Here is a 20,521-nt window from a genome sequence, read left to right on the forward strand (position 1 = left end):
TTGGCGCAGGCGCTATCATTTCTTCTGCCACCGTGACTAAGATGGAAGCGTTTTTGGAGTCGCCGTCCAGACTTTGGGCCGGGGGTCCGGCCCCGGGGCAATTTTACCACATCCCGCCTACTCCTGGTGCCTCCATGGAGCCGGCATCCTCGCCCTACGGGGGTCCGATTACGCGCACGCAGTAAGTGTTCGGCGTCTTAGCCTGTACAGGGGGCGGGACGGTGAGGCCTGGTCGGGCCGGCAGGTTCTGAGGAAACCGGCAAAGCCGAGGCGGGGACGCCGGGGCCGAGAGCCCCGGAGAATGATAGGACACATAGAAAATCAGAGGCGGAACTCACTGCGTGGAAGGGAGCTGAGGCTCTTTCCTCTACCTCGTGCTTCTACCCTCGCCAGAACTCTCTCTGTTTAGGAACCCCATGGTGACCGGGACCTCGGTCTTGGGCGTTAAGTTTGAGGGTGGAGTGGTGATTGCCGCAGACATGCTGGGCTCCTACGGCTCCTTGGCTCGTTTCCGCAACATCTCTCGCATTATGCGAGTCAACGACAGCACCATGTTGGGTGCTTCCGGAGACTATGCAGATTTCCAGTATTTGAAGCAAGTTCTCGGCCAGATGGTGTAAGTTATCTGGAGAATGGGGAATAGATCCCAGATGGGGGGACGAATTCACTGTTTGGGTTTTTTTTTTTTTTAAATCCCCTTAGAAGTTCTAGAGTGGAGGAGTTTGAGGCTGCAGCAGAGGACAGGAAAATTGTTGGGGGTGGAAGAAGAGAGTTTGCGATACATAGTTTTCGGCATTAGGGGGTGTAAAATGGGGAAGATTGTGGTAACTTCTTTTGGTGCGGAGGGGGTGGATGGAATTCCTGACTTCCATTCTTTCCCTTTTCTCATAACCAATTCCTTTTAAGGATTGATGAGGAGCTGTTGGGAGATGGACACAGCTATAGTCCTAGAGCTATTCATTCATGGCTGACCAGGGCCATGTACAGCCGCCGCTCCAAGATGAACCCCCTGTGGAACACCATGGTCATTGGAGGCTATGCTGATGGAGAGAGGTTGACTTGAAATAACTTAATTTCCCTGACTACCCAACCTCTAGTGTCCATGTAGTATTGTATCTCTTCCTTCTGAGTGAATGCCACTTCTCAGACCCCATGGCCCATCTTTCAGCTAAGATACCTAAGAAAACCTAAGATGAAATGAATTTTTTGACTTCTTGTGTCCTGTTAGCTTCCTCGGCTATGTGGACATGCTTGGTGTAGCTTATGAAGCCCCTTCACTGGCCACTGGTTATGGTGCATACTTGGCTCAGGTAGGTGTGTGAGAGGGGAGGGACGACAAGGCACTGGGGTGTGAGAGGGGAGGGACGACAAGGCACTGGGGACTAGTTGTTGTCTGCTTGTTCTTCCCTTGAAATTCCAACATGAGGACTAGGCTAGGATCCCTGCTCCTGGGCAGATGGCTTTCTTTGTAGTCTGGAGGCTGTATGTGTTGGCACTTACATTCCAGAGACAAAATGGTATGTCAGATACTTAGTAGATCTGTGTAAAGAGGGATGCCCTAGAATTTACCCTTTAAGTCGGTGTTAGCACAGGTAAGCAGAATTCATTCTGGTGACAGAGGTGGACTGTCCCCTTTTTTTTTTTTCCTTTTTAAAAAATCATTTATGCTGTGGATTTGGAACCGACGGGTATTCAGCCCCTGATACCTCCCGTGTTTTTCCCATTTCCCTAGCCTCTGCTGCGAGAAGTTCTGGAAAAGCAGCCAGTCCTGAGCCAGAGTGAGGCCCGAGAGCTAGTGGAACGCTGCATGCGAGTGCTGTATTATCGAGATGCCCGTTCTTATAACCGGGTGAGGAAGGAGATGAGTAATAAAGATGAGGGGACTCTAACTGGTGGGCCCTTGATATTTGCAGTACCTGGATCTTTGCTTTTGAAGAACTGGCTGCCAAATTTCAGATTAGGGGAAGATCCCCTACTTGATCTCTTGATCCTCAGAGACTTCTTCGTGAGGGTGGGCATTTTCATTGGGAGCTCTGCTTTCTTTCAGTTTCAGATTGCCACTGTCACCGAAAAAGGTGTTGAAATCGAGGGACCACTGTCTGCAGAGACTAACTGGGAAATTGCTCACATGATCAGGTGATTGAAATTAAAATTACAGAATTAAAAATAAGTGGTAGAACAGTTGGGAGGCCCCTTGGCTGGCACTAAGCTGGGTTTTTCTGGAGCTCTCAACCAAAAAGAATTCTTTGGGTGGAGAGGATTTTGGTAGGAGGGTAGAATTGCTTATAGGAATTAATTCCTCCCCGATGGCTTCACAATTTTATTATGCTCTCTTCCTTTTTAGTGGTTTTGAATGAAATACAGATGCATTATCCAGAATTGCAGTTGTGCTCTTCTTCTAACTTTGAACTTGGCTGGTTCAAAGATACACTTTTCTATTGTAAAATAAATAAATCCTTTGAAACGCTTGCTGAGTGGTTTTACTGTCTGACTAGGTCACACCTGGAGTGAAGGTGTGAAGTACTGCCACATGCCATCTTCCTCCCTGCTCAGAGAACCCTTGGCTCTTGGTTCTTACAGCAAATACAAGATTTTCTGCATGGCAGTACAGGAAATCCACCACTGTCTTCATTTGGGCCTGTACTAGAAAAGTTCTGTATAGAGCCCAGGCTTAATCTTTGTGGGATGACAAAGTGCTTAACATTTTTCTTCAACATATCCATCCAGCTAGATTCTTAAGGATTTTCTGGTTTAATGTTGGCTGCAAATGTGATTTTAGTTAAAACACCCATTTCAGAGGGACGCCTGGGTGGCTCAGTTGGTTAAGCAGCTGCCTTCGGCTCAGGTCATGATCCGAGGAGAGTCCCACATCGGGCTCCTTGCTCAGCAGGGAGCCTGCTTCTCCCTCTGCCTCTGCCTGCCTCTTTGTCTGGCTGTGCTTGCTCGCTCTCTCTCCCTCTGTCTCTGGCAAATAAATAAAATCTTTAAAAAAAAAAAAATCCATTTCAGAGACAGAAATGTAACATCTAATAAAGCTGCTGTGGGTAAGGTGATTCCTAAGCAGGACCTGACAGCTTCAATCTCTCACCCATGCCACCCTCTTCACCCTTAATAGATGGAATATTAAGTATCTTGAACATTTAATTTAAATGTTTATTGTTCAAATCTAGTACCATAAAGTCTTAAAATTATGTGTTCATTTCAAGTCCTAAGTTTAGCTGTGAGTCAGATCCTTTGGGGTGTTAGCCAAATTCTCCCCAAATGGTGTTAAACCTGAATTTTAAAAAATGAACACTAGGTGAATCTGATGCATATCCTCTCTAAACTGCTTTGAGAAACTAGTATAGGCAGCAACCTGAAATTACTGCAGAAGTTCAGTGAGGTGAGAGCGCAGATCAAAATATCCCTCCATTTTATCATCCATGTTACAACAAACTAGTAAATGGAAAAGTAAAAGGAAACCATGAGTTTTCTATTTCAGTCTTCACATACTCAGTCTCAACACAGAAAGTAGTCAATAAATACTTGTTTATTGATTAAACTGAATTATAAAAAAACAAAACAAAAAAAACTTCCTTCTACTACTAAGCCATGCGGGCGGAATCCACAAAGATAACTTCCTGGCCAAAACCCAGCTGATCCACTGTTGGCGTTATGGTCTTAAAAAAATTACCCATCAAGAAAGTCATACAGTATGCAGAGGACAGGAACCCAGCTCTGCTGAGGCTGGGGCTGCTGTGGAGACTACCAAAGAGGAGGATTAGGTCATTGTAGATAGTTGACCATAGTTCTTGAACTTTCTCAAAGGCAAAGGGTTGACTTCAAAGTCCATACTGTCAAAATGGCATCAGGCAAAAAGCTGGGGAAGAGAAGCCCAAGAGAAGATGGATCCTCAGTTCACTTTTCAGATGCCATGGGTTCATGAAGTTGACCAAGCTGTTTATGGGCAGGATCACTCCAGTTCACTATATTATAGTGTGCTGGGGGTTAAAAAACCAAAAAAATGGAGGTGAGGAGAAACAGGTGGTAACAAATGTCACCCCTGTACCACCAGGCCCATCACATCTTGAGCATGTCCCAGTCTGTGAAAAGCCTACTAAAATAGGGTTACCTAGAAAAAAACCACATTGTTTATAAATCCATTTCCCCTCATTTTATTAAATGTTCCATTTATGTACATTTTAAAGATGAACCATTTACAAGCCTATGCAGGCTGCCTCCTTGGCTCCCAGGAGGGACATGTTGCTGAAAGCCTTGGGATGGACAGAAGGTGTAGCTGTGGGAAAGCTGGACTTGGGGTTTTGTTCCTTTTCTATGTATGATACAGTACATTTCAGTTTATAACCATGAGTACATACAGTTAAAAAAAAATCCCTCATGCAAACTGTAGAAAAATTTTCTTTCCTTGAAGCTGGCAGTGAAAAATAAAGATTCATGTCTTTTTCTTTGTGCACACCCCTGTGTGTTTCTTCTTCGGGTCACAATCTTCTCTAAGCATTAAAAGAAATAAGGAAAGCCACAGGGTAAGCAGGATTTCAACAAGTGGTCTGTCTTGTTTTTAAAGTTCAACACTTAACTTCTTGCACAATTAGCTCCTGGCTGTAGGACATGTGATCTCTGGAACAGGCATACTATCCACTTAACACGATGAAGACCCATACACTGGGAATGGCTCCCACCCTAATGCTGTAATCACCTCAATACCTCTTGCTTGCTAACGACACATGTATGATCCTTTGTCCAGAGTGATGGTGTGAGCATGGGAAAAGAGGCTAAGATCCCAAGTGCAAAGAATATTGGTTTTGTCATGTTTTTGTTGGAGGGAGGGTGGTGAGGAAAAACAAATCTAATTCATCATTCTGGATGAGAGGTGGTTTCATGCATTTTTAAAGCCAAAATTTTGTATCTCAGAGTTGCTGTAGAAACCAACATCTCTGGAGAGGGAAGGAAACAAAGGAGAAGGAAGAGAGAGTTCGGTGGGATTTTTTTTTTCCATTTTCATTTTTATATAAAAGTGTTAAGACCACAATGAAAAAAGTTTTTTTTATCCATATATATAATAAACCAGTTTGTGAGCTACATATTTTTGTCTTTCCCATCTTCAGAAATGTTCTCACATTGACAATGGTTGGATAGCATCATGCCCAAAGACATTGCCACACAGTAAAACAAACAAAAAAACCCAGATGTACTATGATACAGTTGAGGTAAAAGGGGAAACAAAAAATTTAACATTCATCCACGAAGAATTTTTTTTCTTTTTCTTGATTTTGTCAGAAAAATACCACACACAGTGATTTAAATTAAAAAAAAAAACAAACAAACAAAAAAGTCACGAAAACCTGTTTTTAGCAGAAGTGAATGACCAATGGGCCAGCTCCTTGGCTCAGATGGGATCACTACTGGTATTCCTAATAATCCACAAATCCACAGGGAAACAGAGTCAACATTGGGGGGGAGTGGTGGCATAAAATTAAAAAATATAAACCAAATACCCGACCTGATAATCCCCTTTCCCTAAGTCCCTCTACCCCCCCCTTCACACTTTCCCACCCCCACTCCACACCCGCTCATGATGCCAACACTCAAATCTCCATCAGATCTAGGTCAGCTTCTTCAAAGCCATAAAAGGACTCGGTCTCACTTTCACCCTCAAAGAGCTGGTGAAGGCTTTCAGGCTCAATTGTCTCTTCAGGAGATGACCTGGGTCGGGGAGTGGAAGCTGAGGGCTCCTCAGACTGTTCCCCACTCAGCTTCAGCTGCTCCTCCAGGGAGGCAATGAGCTCCTCCTGCATGTCAGCATTTCTTGTGGGTGAGTTAATGGTGCCATCAGGGCCAGGCAGAACACTAGCCACAAGGAAGGACCGTTGCACCAGCTCTGGACAGTCCCCAATGACACCCAGCACCTCAGCCAGCCAGACCAGCACCAGCTGAAGCAGGACGTCCGAATCACACGCAGTATCTGCCATTTCCCGAGCCTGCTCCTTCCACTTTTTGTGTAGGAAGTTCTTGACAGTTCGTTTGATGCATACATCTAACGGCTGGATTTTGGAGCTACAGCCCGCGGGGACCACTGCAGGCAAGGTGCTAGAGGCACTCAGCATAGCCAGCACCTCTTCTGACAAGTGAGTGCGATGACAGTCCATCACAAGCATGCCTTTGCTGCGCTGGCACGCCGTGTGCTTCTGCCACACTCGGGCGGACCACAGCTCCATGATCTCATCATCACTGTAGCCGCTCTCCTTCGCCTCTAGCAAGATAGAGTCTGGCACATTAGCAGGCTGATCCATTTGTCCTCGGTAGAAAACCAGGGTGGGGAGGACAGTGCCATCTGCCAGAATGGCCAGCACCACATCACACCACGGTTCCCCTGTGCCCACTGTCTGCAGGGCATTCTCCTTACGGTCATCACTGCTCAGCACCTCCGTATCTAGAAACAAGGAGATCTCATCAATCGCCACAATCATGGACAAGGGTAAGTCCTGGTTGTGAATCTGTCGCTGTACGAATTCAATGAAGAGTCCTGCATTCTCCGCCACATCCTTAGGTAGGGTGTGGGCCACGGCGCGCCGGGCATGGGGAGTCAGGTGGTGCCGGAGCATGAAACGCACAGCCCACTCGTAAGAGATCTTAAACCCCCCCTCCAAAGAACGTCCTATTTTGGTGGCCTTCTGGAACAAGGTCTCCTCATTCACAGGTAGCTGTTGCTCTCGCTGGGTTAGCACCCACTCAGCCAGCTTCTCTTCTGCCTCTAAGCTCAGGTATTTGCCCTCCAGATTCTCCCCCTGGGAGGCCTGGAAGCGCCGAAGCCAACGCCGGATCCGTCGCTGGGGATTTCGGAAGTGTTCAGCAGCCTGTTCCGTATTGCAGCACAGGGCAAACAGTACCACTCGAAGCTTCTTCACAGACAGCTGCTCCTTCTTGCCAACCCCACCGCCACTACTGCCCCCTATTGCCTGCTCAGGCTCCTGCATGACTGGGCTCCCTTCATCCTGGTCATCGACATTCAGACATTCGGCCCCCTCTGCGGCCAAGGGCGGAAGGGCTAAAGGCTGGGGGTGAGTTGGGGTTGGTGGTGGGGTTGCAGTTGAGGCTGGTGATGGGAGTGCTTGGGCCATAGGAGTCACAAGCTCTTCAGGCTCAGCTGGGGTGGCCCCCGCAGATTTCACAGTGGCAGTTTTATTAGAGGGGAAGGTAGGAGGAGTATATATATTCTTCAAGCTCCGGTCATGCACTCGGTCACGAATGTGGCCATGTCTAAAGGATTGAAAAGAAAGCTCGGTTAAACTAGGAAAATGAAATACTAATAGTAGCAGTGATAATAATAAAAAAAGATGAAATACACTGAAAATAGAAATTAAACCATGAAGTGAGTTTCTGTTACCTTGAGTGAGACATCCAAGTGAGTCCTATAGAAAATGAGACAATAAAATGTTAACTCAGAGAAGAAACAAGCCCTTCAGTCTTATATAAATGTCAGGCTGGAATGCTTCCAATTTGGTGATGTCTATCTGAACACCAGATGAGCTAGCCTAGGTAGAGAGGCTCCGACTCATATGGTAGAACTTATATCCTTATTTTCCTTTTCTGTTGTCCAACTAACTCCCATCTCTACTACTTACCCCGTGGCAGGATGCTGCTGGATCTGTGAGAGGGGTTGAATACCAAATGTTTGGCCATGGCATCTCCCACAGAGGTAACAAAGGTACATGAAGTGCAAGCCAGCTTGATACCACTAAGAAAAAGAATCAAGAGTATATAAAACAAATATATCAATGACACTAGGGATAAAATCTGAGGCCTAATAAAAAAAAAAAGAATATCCTTTCTCCTCTTTCTCAAATTAATTCACGTACCTCCCCCAAGTTAATTAAAAGGATTTAATTTAAGAATGTAGAAAATTAAGAGACCATCACTAAGCTTTCCCTTACCTCACAGAATTTTTAAACAAAGCCAAATACTTGGGGCTCTTGCGTGGAACATGATTGCTGAGAAAGACAAAGAAAAAACAGCATGAGTTAGGGGGTTCTGATCATTAAACAAGAGATCACCAGTTTCTGACAATGCCCCAACAAGAGATGCCACTTTAATCCATCCTCACCTCAACCTAAGCCAGTTTTCCTACCATATTAATATTCCCTATTAATATGCATATGTATCACCAGAAGAGCTATTAAAACACACATTCTGACTCAACAGCCTGGGATTGGAAGGAAGGGCTGAATTTCCAACAAGCTCCCATCTATTGCTGCTGGTGTCTGAGCCACACTCTTGAGTAGCAAAATCCTACAAAATCAGAGCACAGACCATCAAAGTCAAATGAACATGGGTTTGACTCTTATCCTACTAGGAGAGATGGACAGACAGCTCTAAGAGCTGAAGGAGGGAATAAAAGGAGTTCTGGAGACTCTGGAGATAAGATCACTGGTTTAACCCAGACTTACTTGATCATGTGGTTGGCATAGGCTCGAGAGCAGCAGGTGCTATAGCGACACAGAGAGCAGTGAACGTAAGTAGGGAAATGATTAGGGAAATCCGGAATCTCAAAGCTGCACTCCAGGCATGTCTGCCGACCCATAACACTCCTGTTGAGAAACAAGGAAAATTCCTGTTATCGCCCCAGGAGTCCTCAAATTGTGGGGGCTTCAGACAACAGATCCTGCTAAAGAGGCTAGTAGATTACACTGGCTATAGGAACAGTCGTGCCCACCCGGCCCCCAGCCTCCAGAAGCCACTGACATTTTCCTAACAGCTCTCTTCTGGATGTTGCGTCGGACAGGGGGATAAAGGAAGACAGGCAGAGGGTCCGTTGAGGAGGTCAGGGGTGTTGCCTCCTGCAAGGTGCTGGGAGGTGCATCATTGGAGGAAACAGGAACAGTGCGTGGCTGCCCTCGGGAAGCCCGGATTGTCACCTGCAAGCCAAGGGAAGGAAAAATTAGACACCAGCCATGCTAAACCTTGAATACTGATAATCTCTATTCCCCTCCACTTGGATCTATATAAGATACAGTGACAAGTCTTTTACCTTTGTGCCTGGTTTCAAACCTTCCAGCTGCTTGGGTTTACGGAAAGTTTTATGATGCTGAAGCTTGTGTTCAATTTTGTCCTTGGCAAAGAGAAACTGCAGCCGGCATTTGTTGCAGTGATAAACATTCCTCTTCTGAAGGGGGAGAAAGAAAGAAAATCCCTTAAAGATTCCCAATAAATTTTCTTCCCTGATGAGAAGGCAGATGCATGCTAACAATCATTCCTTCCCCCTTCCTGTGGATAACTGAAAGAGGAAGAAATACACAACACCAAACCTACCACTGAGAATCATCACGTCCCATGGTCCCAAAGAAAGGCAGACTCACAGCCAGGATGACTAGGTCCTCCAACCATCTCTTCTTGACTTGGTTTAACAATGTGGATTAGTGGCTTAAGCTTTACTTGCCCCTACTTTGTCTTTATAATGCAGACAGTGCTACCTACTTCTGGATATTCTTCTTTCTTTTTTTAAACACAGTAAAATGTACATGATGGGAAAAAAAATCATCACTTTTTATTCCACGCCTTCACATTTTAAGTTTACCTTCAATTCCAACCCTCCACCTCTTTGCACAGAAACAATCTGCTACTAGTTTCCTGGGTATTCTTTCAGACATAGCCACATAACACACACACACACACACACACACACATCTCCAATCATGACCTCCCTGTTTGTCTTTTTTCTTTAACATGAATAACAGTATTCTATAGCTTTTCTATACCTTTCTATTCCTTGCTATCTTTCCTCTTAACACTTCAATATATATACAAGCACCTGTTCCTGTGAGACCAGTTTGAGGATTCAGACCACCTAGTATTGAAGTCCTTCAGAAACAGGACTCAGGTCTATGGTTTTCTTCCCAGGATAACAAGGCTCCATTACCTGAGTACAAGGGACAATTTCCACACTGCTCTTTGCAATACACATGTGGGGGATTATAGGCAGTCACCCCTATGCAAATTAAGTGTGTGAGCCCAAGACGGAGCTCACACGTGAGCGTGCAGGCACGTGTGTGCAGACCCAGGCAAGTGTTCAGCACAGGTGCAACCATGTGGTTCTCCATTTTGTGCCTTCTCTATGTACCTTCACTCTCCTCTTCTAGTGGCTCCTTTGTTGCAGCATTTAAAACAAGGCCCTATTTATTCCATCTTAAAAACAAAACACAAAAGCAACGACAAATTCTCTTCAGGTACCTCGTTCCCTGGATGTGCCAGCCCTCAATCTTCCCCTTCTGAAACTTTTTAAAAAAAAATAAGTTGTCTCCATTTCCTCCCTCTTCTTCATTTATTTGCTGAAATCTGACTTCCACTCTCCTAACCAACCACATGGCTCCTATCAACGTTGCTGAATTAAAGGCTGGCCTCTAAATTTCTATGGTGCTTGTCATCTTGGTGTCTATGGCTTGACATCTATGGTGCTCCAACATTCAGATCATACCCCTGACTTCAAAACACTTTCCTCCCTTCCCTCCCTTCAGCTTCCTTGACATCAAGTCTCTTCTGGATTTCCTCCTAGGACTAAGGTACTGTATTTGTAGACAGAGTCTTCAGAGGTTTTAAGCCTTCATCTTATTCTTAATTGGGGGTGAAGGAACATGGCAATTTCTATGTTTAAAATCACCTGATTTATATAATTCCTAAGTATGTTTTCCACAACCCAAGCTTTTCTCCCAGGTTTCAGACCTAGATAATCTGTTTAACAGACAACTATAGCTGCTGTCCACAGACACTGCTAACTCAGAATACCCAAACATGTAATCCCCACTTCTGCCGCCAACCTTTCTTTCTACCGTGTTTCTATCTCAATACATAGTTTCACCATTCATCCATTTTTCCTGAGCCAGAATTTTAGGCACTATTCCTAACTCCTTTCTCACTACCTTTACCAAATCCATCTCTAAATCATAAATACCACTTACCTTCTCGTTATCTCTCAACACTATCCTTTCTTCATTTCAAAGCCAAAAGCCACTACCGTCTCTCATCTAAACCAAGAGTTAGGACCCCCTAACTCTGGTCCTGATCTCTTTCAATTCATTCTCCTGTTGCAGCCAGTATAATCATAACTTAAAACAAATTTGAACTTACCACTCAAGGACTTAAAAAATCCCTTTAATGCCTCCCCAGTGACTTATAAAGTTGAAACTCCTTTTCATGGCTTACAGGATTCTCCATCACCTGTTTCCTAATTTCCAACCTTCCCCTTGTAGCCCACACTCAAACCACTTCCTTCCTTTAATTGAACTTCCTTTACTTCTTTGAACCTCCATACTCTCACTCTGTGCTTTGGAGAACACTCTTTTTTCATCCCACTTCACTTAGCTCACCCTTCCTCATACTTCAGATCTTGAATACTCTTCTTCTAAGGAAGCTTTAGCAGGCTCCCAAAATAGGTATATGCTTTTCTTTATCTTACACTTCCCCAACACAATATTCTCCATGCTCTACTACTGGTCTTGTATATCACTAAATCCCTGGCACCTAGCTCAGTGCATGGCATATAACTGCAATTTGGCAAATTTTTGCAAACATATATACAGTATCTTCTCTACCAAAATTATCTGCCTAGCTCAGCCCTGGCCCCAGCATTCATAAGACTTTAAGAATGAGAATATGGGAACTGCTTGGCGCCTGGTACCTGGTGCCTCATGTAATGCTGTTGGAATGCATTGCCATTTTTGAAGACCTTCAGGCAATAAGGGCAGAGCAGATGCCGAGTATCCTCATGGATCATCCGAAAATGGACATCTACCTCAGAGTAGAGGGAGGAGCGATATTGACACACCTGAGTCACATAAGAGGGAAAATAAGCTAAGAGTGAACAACTGAGGCCTTAAAAAAGAGGTAGCAACAAAAAGGTCAAAATAAGTTTTCCTGAATGTACAGAAATCAAATTATTATTCTGACTCTGTAATGCAGGGCTGTTTGTGATAGATTCAGCTGTGGATTAAGATAAAAATAGGGGATGGACAAGAAAGTCTAAGAATACATTTTGTGACTACGAGGAGTAAAGTCTTCTTTGTCCATCTCCACGGAGCCACTTCCGGAGACACACTCCTGCAGTACATGTGTTTGTTCTCTGACTGGGTTCCCTGGCTGGGTACATGCACATGTTCCTTTAATGTTTTTCTCTAGTATGGAAAATCCTAAAAACAGACCCTAGATTTATTATTTCTTCTGGATCTCCCCAGAGTTCCTAAATCTGAGTGTATGCAGTAGGTATGCAGCAATGTTCATTTATGGATTCTTTGTATTCAGCCTGAGAGCAAAATGGCAAAATGGCTAAAGCTCCCTAAAGAAAAAGGCAATACCTGGCAGACATAAGGCATCTCTCCAGGCTTATGAGTATCCTTCATATGCTGGAGAAATAGTGGCTCACTCTCAAACGCCCACTCACAGATCTTGCACTTGGCTGTAAGAAGAAAAATAATCAATAAATCCACCTGAAAGTAAGACCAAAGTCCTGCTAACTCATAATCTTTATTCCCTCTGACTTCTCTATCTTCACTCTCAATAGTCGGTAAATCATTAACTCTCTTTTTTCTTTAAACCAGTTCTGTCTTAACATCTGTTTTCCTGATAACAACCAACCTTATGCCTCTAGCTCAGACTTACTATAAAGCTCTATTCTAGGTTCTGTAAGACATTTTAATTGGATATTCTACCACCAACTCTAATTCAACCTCTTCCTGATTCCTGGTTGTTTCCCCTCTCACTTCCCCACGTCCTCCTACAGTTAGGCACTATCTCTGAGTCTACACCCCTATGTTCTGTAACCATTATTTCAGAATGTATCTAGGAATGGTCATTTTTCCATTCTCAGAGATAAAAACTTGGTAGAAGCCCACATGATTGCTACTACTAATCAGGTGGCTTCCAATACCTCTCATCTCTCCAATAAATACAGTGTCTATACTTTACATACCATTGCCAAGTGAGTTATTTTAAATTACTACACTATTTGATCCCTAAGCTCAAAGACAGACAATGATCGTCTCCTATGAAGAATTCCAAACATTTACCAAATATCTCCTAAATGAGTATAAGAATTTGTCCTCAAAGACTGACAATCATGAACAGAAGTTCTTGCCTTGTTATGAGTTGTTGAGATGATTAAACTCTGAAACTGGCATTCTGTCAAGTTTATAAGACTGCAATTCTGAATTTTTGGTAGTAATTTTAATTGCTACATATTTTGAAATAAAGAAACAAAATAATTTTCTTATAGTCAATGGAATTATTTTCAAGTTTTTGCAAATGTAGAAATTGTAAATGTGAAGCTTTAAGCATTTGCTGGAAAATATCCAACCCCTGTTCCCCAGAAGAGTGAAGCTGAAATAATTCTTTAAAGTAAACAAAACCCAGGGATTCTTAATCTGGGGTCCATGGACGATGCCTTAGGGAACCCTGGTAGCCCCTGAAATTATTTGCACAAGAGTAAAATGTTTACTTTCTGGGAAGAGGGTTCAGAAGTTTGTGTTTATCTCAAAGGGGTATGGCAACCCATTTAGAAGCACTGCCCAGAGGGCGGCTGGGTTGCTCAGTCGTTAAGCATCTGCTTTTAGCTCAGGTCAAGATCCCAGGGTCCTAGGATTCTTGCACTGGGTTCCCTGCTCAGTGGGAGGCCTGCTTCTCCCTCTCCCACTCCCCCGCTTATGTTCCCTCTCTCACTGTATCTCTCTTTCAAATAAGTAAGTAAAAGCTTAAAAAAAAAAAAAAAAAAGCACTGCCTAGACATTTGTTAGGTCTTACAAAGACACAAATAAATAAAAAAAATTCTGTCCAGAAGAATTAAGAGGAGCTCTAAGATACATAAGCTGAACATTGAAAGAACAGGGGTTTGCCAGACAGAGCAACCAAGAGAAGAAGAGAACAAAGGTAAGGAGATATGGAAGTGCACGGCATGTTTGGGAAATAGTAACTAGTATCAATTAAAAATGACAATATTTGGGGAGCACCTGGGTGGCTCAGTCAGTTAAGTGTCTGCCTTCAGCTCAGGTCATGATCCTGGGGTCCTGGAATTGAATCCCACAAGCAGGGAGCCTACTTCTCCCTCTCCTTCTGCCTGTTGCTCTGTCTGCTTGTGTGCACACACACTCTCTCTCTCAAATAAAGAAAATCTTAAAAAAAAAAAAAAATGACAATATTTTCTCCTTTCCCCCCTTTGCCTCTTAATTCAATTTGTCATTAATTGCTTTTCTTTTTTTTTTTCTAGAACACCTTTAAATATTGGTCCTTTCCAACCTTCTGCTTTAACCTTTCTTATTCTGTGTTCTCCTCGAGCAATTTCATTCAACCTTGAAGCTCTTCCTACAACCAATGTATCGGCTCTCTTGATACAGCTGTTATACAACATCAATAATAACAACAACACTAATTAAAGATCCTAACACATAAACACCATGCTAACATTTATATATATTATCTCATACCAAGAAAACCAGTGAGATAGAAACATAAGTCATCAGTGGATTTAAGACATCTCTATTAACCATCTGCATCTGTTCTAGTTCCACAGCAGAGCTGGTATGGAAAGACTCCGTCAGGAGACAGAATTAACTAATTTTGCAAAGTGGCTATCCTAACACAGTCCCTCCGAGCACCATGACCCTCATGTCCTTGACACCTAACACAGTCTCTTACTTTGAGAAAATAGGAGTGAACTACTACAGCTTCTGCTGTAGTAGTTAGTCTGCTTTCTGTTTTCCAAATTATGAAAGAAAGGATAGGGGCACGCCTGACTGCCTCAGTTGGTTAAGCATCCAACTCTTGATTTCAGCTCAGGTCCTAGAATCGAGCTCTGGATCAGGCACACCCTGCTCAGTGGGGAGTCTGCTTGTCTCCCTCTCCCTATGGCCCTCCCCTGCTCACATGGGCGTGCTCTTTCTCTAAAATAAATCAATCCAAAAAAAAAAAAAAAAAAAAAAAGGAAAGAAAGGATAGATATCTTATACCTTCCTAAGGTTCAGCCAACCTCATTATTCCCTATTATCCTAAGACTTTATCAAGCAATTAGTTCCCTCTTCGTTCAGTCATTTTCCACACAAGTTCCTTCCCAACATTTGACCATGGTTAAGCCTGAAGCATCCTTCCCTCAGCTCTACCTCTTCTTCAGTCTACTGCCCTTAAACAAGTGTGAAGAAAAACATAATGCTATTAAGATTATACTATTATGATAATTTAAGTGTAATGATCCACTGATGTTTGGGACAATTCAGGAAATTTGAAAATGGACTACGTATAGATGATATTAAGGATTTATGATTGCTTCTGTTAGATTTTGACAATGGTATTATGGCTGTATATAGAGAAGGGTCTTTATTTTTTTAGAGATATATACTTAAGTATTTGGGGTGACATGTCATTATGTATGTAATTTCATTTAAAAACACTTTAGGGGTGCCTGGTTGGCTTAGTTGGTTGGGCAACTGCCTTCAGCTCAGGTCATGATTCTGGAGTCCCAGGGATCGAGTCCCACATCCGGCTCCCTGCTCAGCAGGGAGTCTGCTTCTCTTGCTGACCTCTCTCTCTCTCTCTCTCTCTCTCTCTCGTTCTCAAATAAATAAATAAAATCTTAAAAAACAAAAACAAAGACAAAACAAAACAAAACACTTCAGAGGGGCACCTGGGTGGCTCGTGGCTTAAGCCTCTGCCTTCCGCTTGGGTCATGGTCTAAGAGTCCTGGGATCGAGCCCCACATCGGGCTCCTTGCTGAGCAGGGAGCCCACTCCCCTCCACTGCCCCCTGCTCTGCCTGCCTCTCTGTCTGCTTGGGATCTCTGTCAAATAAGTGAATAAAGTCTTAAAAAAAAAAAAAAAAAAAAAAGGTTAAAAAAAAAAACCCAATTCAGAAAAGGGAATTTTTTTTCAAAATTAAAAAGAAAGCAATGGGGGCGCCTGGGTGGCTCAGTGGGTTAAGCCGCTGCCTTCGGCTCGGGTCATGACTCAGGGTCCTGGGATCGAGTCCCGCATTAGGCTTTCTGCTCAGCGGGGAGCCTGCTTCCTCCTCTCTCTCTCTGCCTGCCTCTCTGCCTACTTGTGATCTCTCTCTGTCAAATAAATAAATAAAATCTTTAAAAAAAAAAAAGAAAAGAAAGCAATGGGTCCAAAAATACTAATATTAAAAAATAAGCTACTTTTATCAGGATCTGCCATATGTATGAGAAAGAGGACTTACACAAGAATCCAAGAATAAAACTGATACACAGTGAAGTATAAAAAATGTAATTTACCTCTTTGGGTTAACAATTTCTCAGATTTTTGATCAATATAAATTTTAAGTCACATGATACTCAAAAATTAAAAGTCAGACATAACAAGAGTGGAAAGTGAAAAGGATTGATGAGGTTCTGACTGGGAATTTCTTTACCCATAAGGAAAAACTTATCTTTCCACACATAAATTAACAAAAGCCCACCCACCAGATTCTGGATAAAAATAAGATGGGGGCGCCTGGGTGGCTCAGTGGGTTAAAGCCTCTGCCTTCGGCTCAGGTCATGATCTCAGGGTCCTGGGATAGTGCCCCACATTGGGTTCTCTGCTCAGCGGGGAGCCTGCTTCCCCCTCCCTCTCTACCTTCTTGTGATCTCTATCTGTCAAATAAATAAATAAAATCTTGAAAAAAAAAAGATGTATTCACTAGGAAGTGTAGATGAGTTATTCTTATTTTCCATCACTGACAGTGAAGACTTTGGGGCCCTATAGCAAGACCAAGTTGGCTACTCTGCCACTAAATGCATAGTGGTTGATTCCAATATCTAGTCTATTCCTGAATTATCATTCCAAAGTTCTACCATCTCATTAATTTTTAAGTCCTGATTACATGCTGAAGTGATATTTTGGATATACTGAGTTAAATAAATTATACTATTAAAATTAATTTCAGAAGTGCCTAGCTGGCTCAGTTGGTAAAGCATGCAACTCTTGATCTCAGGATTGTAAGTTCAAGCCCCATGTGGAGTGTAGAGCTTACTTAACAACAAAACAAAGAAACAATAAACAGTTATTAAAAAAAAAAAAAAAAGAAGTTGTAAAAAAAAAACCTTTTAAAATTACCTTTTTTTAAACTTTTTAAAAATGGCTACTAAAAAAATTAAAATTGCATTATGTAGCTCACATTGTATTTCTATAGACCAAAACTATAGTAAGCCACGAATGGCAATCCCACTACTCTTGCCAAAGCCAAGGAACTACAAAGGGAAAGCAGTGTTTCCTGAAACAGATTCTGGAAAGACATGGGAAGATACGCTCTATTCCTTGTCTGCACTATTTTGTGCCTGAATGTAATGCCCGAGATTAATACAGCCACCCTGCTACAAGCCAGAGACAAGAGAACGATAGCAGAACACTCAAGTTCTGGGCTACAAGTTTACTCTACCTCAAGTCCTCTCAGTTAAACAATATAATGGATATCCTTATTGTTTAACTCATTTTTAGTTAAGGTTCTTAATCTGCAGCAAAAGCATAGAGATGACATGCATATTTCTTCATGTGTTTGCTCATACAGTTTCCGATCACCTATAAGGTTTTCTTATTACTTTCATCTGTCTAAATATTTTATTTATTTATTTATTTATTTATTTATTTTCTTGTATTTAAAGACCTTAAAAGTTAGGGGCAGCTGGGTTGCTTAGTCGTTAAGCATCTGCCTTCTGCTCAGGTCATGATCTCAGGGTCCTGGGACAGAGCCCCACATTAGGCTCCCTGCCCAGCGGGAAGTCTGCTTCTCCCTCTCCCACATCCCTTGCTTGTGTTCCCTCTCTCACTGTGTCTCTGCAAATAAATAAATAAAATCTTTAAAGAAAAGTAAATAAAGATCCTAAAAAGTTTAAGTATGACTTTCTGGGAAATCTAGCCTCAATGACCTTTTCTGTAAACTATTTCACCTATCATTGGTATTATACAATGCATAGGTTTATAAAAAAAATACTGTCTTTTTCTCATTTTCCTTTATATAATTTTTGTCTTAGTACAACAAAACTGGAAATTCCCTGAAAGATACAGGAGATATTCCAGGAAGACTGGTCTCAAATCCTCACAATGGCACCTTACTAGAGATGTACGCTCTCAAGTAAATGACTTAATTTTTGTGAGTCTGTGTTCATTCCGTATTTCCTCATCTGTTAGATGTACAGTGAAGGTGACACTCCACACCTCATCTTACATTTCACTGAAAGCACTGTCTTAATGGTATTTTATGTTTATAATGCTATCTTTTGTCTTATGTAAAACCTACCAGGGTACTAACTAAAGTGGAGGTCCAAATATAGATGATCTTGGTAAGGCACCCACTGCATTACATTGTATACATTACAACACGTTACAGTGGTCCTGAACCAAAGCCCCTAACAATTCTAGCACTGAATTCAATTCAGGCTTGAAGAGAAGTCTAAGTTCTAAGAATAAAGGGTGAATGAAGTAAGGAATTGATTAGAAATGTGCAAAGGGCTTCCTCTAAACTGATATTCATACAGAATGATGGGCTCTTCCCAGTGCCATTCAATGAAGAACAAAACATACCCCTACAGTTTAAGAGTTTCCAAACTTACTAGTCGATTCATAAGGACTATGAACATTTTCCAAGTGGCACTGGAGCTGGAAGGGTGTGGAAAACTGGCGGTAACAGTGTTGGCAGATAGTATGACCATCTACCTCACCGTTCTGCTGATCGAGTTCTACATGATGTTTCATATGGTTCATGAATCTGTAGCAGAGCATAAGAAGTAGAGAAAACAAAAAAATCAGCAGCCAGGGAATTCCAGAACACGTATTACGTACCACCCCCTGCCTTGTTTGGGACAGTCCTTTTCTGAGCCCAGAAAAGGGTTCTTAAAACTAAGAGTTCTGTGGAAAGATGTACTGGTTTCCTTACCCCACGCAAAGTTATCACTTATTATTCCCACAATACCTCCCCCCCTCCTTCTGTAGTACCACTTACTGATTTAATGATAATCCTTAGATTGGATAACAGGACTACTGCCCAAAGAGAAAAGACAAATTTCTCATCCAGGGTTAACTTCTGAGGCTCTTCAACACTTACCGAATGTTGTTTTTTAGCCTTTTGGTACAATGTGGGCATCGGAAAGATGTGGCAACCTTAGGGAAGTTTGTGAGCTGCGCCACTTTGCCACCATCCCGTCCGTAGTAGAAGTCATCTACTAGCATGATGAGTTTGGTCTGGACAGCATCACCCACATTCTCATTTGGCTCTGGTACTTTGGAAGGCGGTGACAGAGCAGGAATAGGTGTAGAAGAGGGTGTGGAAGCAATAGGAGCTGTTTTCTCAGGGGATGGGGGCTTTGCAGCTGACGGAACACTGGGTTCTGAATCCACAGACTTTCCTTTCTTCTGGTATTCCACCATTTCTGGGCAACAGTACTATAAAGGAAAATCACTGTAGTTATCTTGGCGGCTGGGATATGCCAACTCCCCAACCTCATGAATATCTCTTGGGAATGGTTTGGTTCCAGGTATTCTCACCCAGGTTTCACCCTTTAGTTTTCTATAGTGTTTCTAGGATTATGGCTTTTTCTAATGGATATTTATTTATAGCCATATGCCTCTCCTAACCCAGTATCTTGTATTTCTCCTTCCTGCCTTGGATACTTCAACCACTTACTAGCATAACTTGCCTCTGAATTCCCCAGCAAGAAGAAATTCCAATCTTTGTGTCTGGACTAATACCAAAAAAATGAAAAGGCTAGAAATGAGAACTGGTTAATGACTTCTGGTTCACCCAAGGACAATAAACAGAATACAGGGATGCCTGGGTGGCTCAGTTGGTTAAGCAGCTGCCTTCAGCTCAGGTCATGATCCCAGCGTCCTGGGATCGAGTCCCACATGGGGCTCCTTGCTCGGCAGGGAGCCTGCTTCTCCCTCTGCCTCTGCCTGCCATTCTGTCTGCCTGTGCTCGCTCTCCTCCCCGCTCTGATAAATAGATAAAATCTTAAAATAAATAAATAAATAAATAAAAATAAACAGAATATAAACTGAGGGGTATCTAGGTGGCTCAGTCGGTTAGGCATCTGACTTCAGCTCAGGTCATGATCTTGCGGTCCTGGGACTGAGCCCTGCGTTGGGCTCCCCACTCAGCAGGGAGTCTACCTGTCCTTCTCCCTGCTCAGGGAGTCCCTCAAATAAAATCTTACAAAAGAAAAAATACAGGTTTCTGCGTGGCTCAGTTGGTTAAGTGTCTGCCTTTCACTCAGGTCATGATCCCAGGGTCCTGGGATGGAGACCCATGTAGGGCTCCCTGCTCAGTGGGGAGCCTGCTTCTCCTTCCTCTGCCTTTCTCCCTGCTTGTGGTCTCTGGCTGTCTCTCTCTCTCTGTGTCAAATAATAAATAAATAAATAAATAAATAAAGCAAGCTTTACAAAAAAAGGAAGAAAATAAACCAAGGTCAACTTGGTTTGAGTTGATTATCTAACAAACCTGTCCTGCGCTCCTGTGTAGTTTCAAAATCAACCACAACCAAGGAATTAAGGTTGCATAT

The 20,521-nt window shown here is 42.8% G+C and overlaps 2 protein-coding genes across 4 annotated transcripts in view; one reads left to right on the top strand and one right to left on the bottom strand.

Moving 5' to 3' along the window:
- Positions 1–2: 2 nt before the first annotated feature.
- PSMB4 (proteasome 20S subunit beta 4) lies at positions 3–4,562 on the top strand. 2 transcript variants are annotated; one of them, XM_044239229.1, is made up of 7 exons: positions 3–181; positions 410–616; positions 907–1,053; positions 1,229–1,310; positions 1,733–1,849; positions 2,048–2,135; positions 4,477–4,562. In XM_044239229.1, exons 1-7 carry the CDS (start codon positions 42–44, stop codon positions 4,560–4,562), a joined length of 867 nt encoding a protein of 288 aa, XP_044095164.1. In that variant the 5' UTR covers positions 3–41. The 2 variants fall into 2 exon arrangements, with proteins under 2 accessions (XP_044095164.1, XP_044095163.1); XM_044239228.1 differs by lacking the exon at positions 4,477–4,562 and adding an exon at positions 2,345–2,469 and having other exon boundaries at positions 2,048–2,136.
- Positions 3,512–20,521, bottom strand: part of POGZ (pogo transposable element derived with ZNF domain) — a 50,501-nt gene continuing 33,491 nt past the window's right edge. For both annotated transcript variants that reach the window (XM_044239226.1, XM_044239225.1), the window contains exons 9-19: positions 19,069–19,406; positions 18,578–18,732; positions 12,342–12,442; positions 11,669–11,815; positions 9,026–9,160; positions 8,740–8,912; positions 8,445–8,585; positions 7,932–7,988; positions 7,623–7,735; positions 7,385–7,409; positions 3,512–7,257 (exon numbers count right to left, since the gene is read on the bottom strand). In XM_044239226.1, coding sequence (XP_044095161.1) covers positions 5,586–7,257; positions 7,385–7,409; positions 7,623–7,735; positions 7,932–7,988; positions 8,445–8,585; positions 8,740–8,912; positions 9,026–9,160; positions 11,669–11,815; positions 12,342–12,442; positions 18,578–18,732; positions 19,069–19,406 — 3,057 coding nt within the window. In that variant the 3' untranslated portion in view covers positions 3,512–5,585. The remainder of the gene's footprint in view (positions 7,258–7,384; positions 7,410–7,622; positions 7,736–7,931; positions 7,989–8,444; positions 8,586–8,739; positions 8,913–9,025; positions 9,161–11,668; positions 11,816–12,341; positions 12,443–18,577; positions 18,733–19,068; positions 19,407–20,521) is intronic.

The sequence above is a fragment of the Neovison vison genome, chromosome 2 (assembly GCF_020171115.1).
Source record: "Neovison vison isolate M4711 chromosome 2, ASM_NN_V1, whole genome shotgun sequence".
In the NCBI taxonomy this organism is placed as follows: domain Eukaryota; kingdom Metazoa; phylum Chordata; class Mammalia; order Carnivora; family Mustelidae; genus Neogale; species Neogale vison.

Bases quoted from the DNA above. Each gene is read 5' to 3' on its own strand.
- PSMB4 (XM_044239229.1), top strand. From the start codon at position 42: ATGGAAGCGTTTTTGGAGTCGCCGTCCAGACTTTGGGCCGGGGGTCCG. The intron at 182-409 runs GTAAGTGTTCGG...CTCTCTGTTTAG, and splicing joins GGTCCGATTACGCGCACGCA to GAACCCCATGGTGACCGGGA. The intron at 617-906 runs GTAAGTTATCTG...ATTCCTTTTAAG, and splicing joins CAAGTTCTCGGCCAGATGGT to GATTGATGAGGAGCTGTTGG.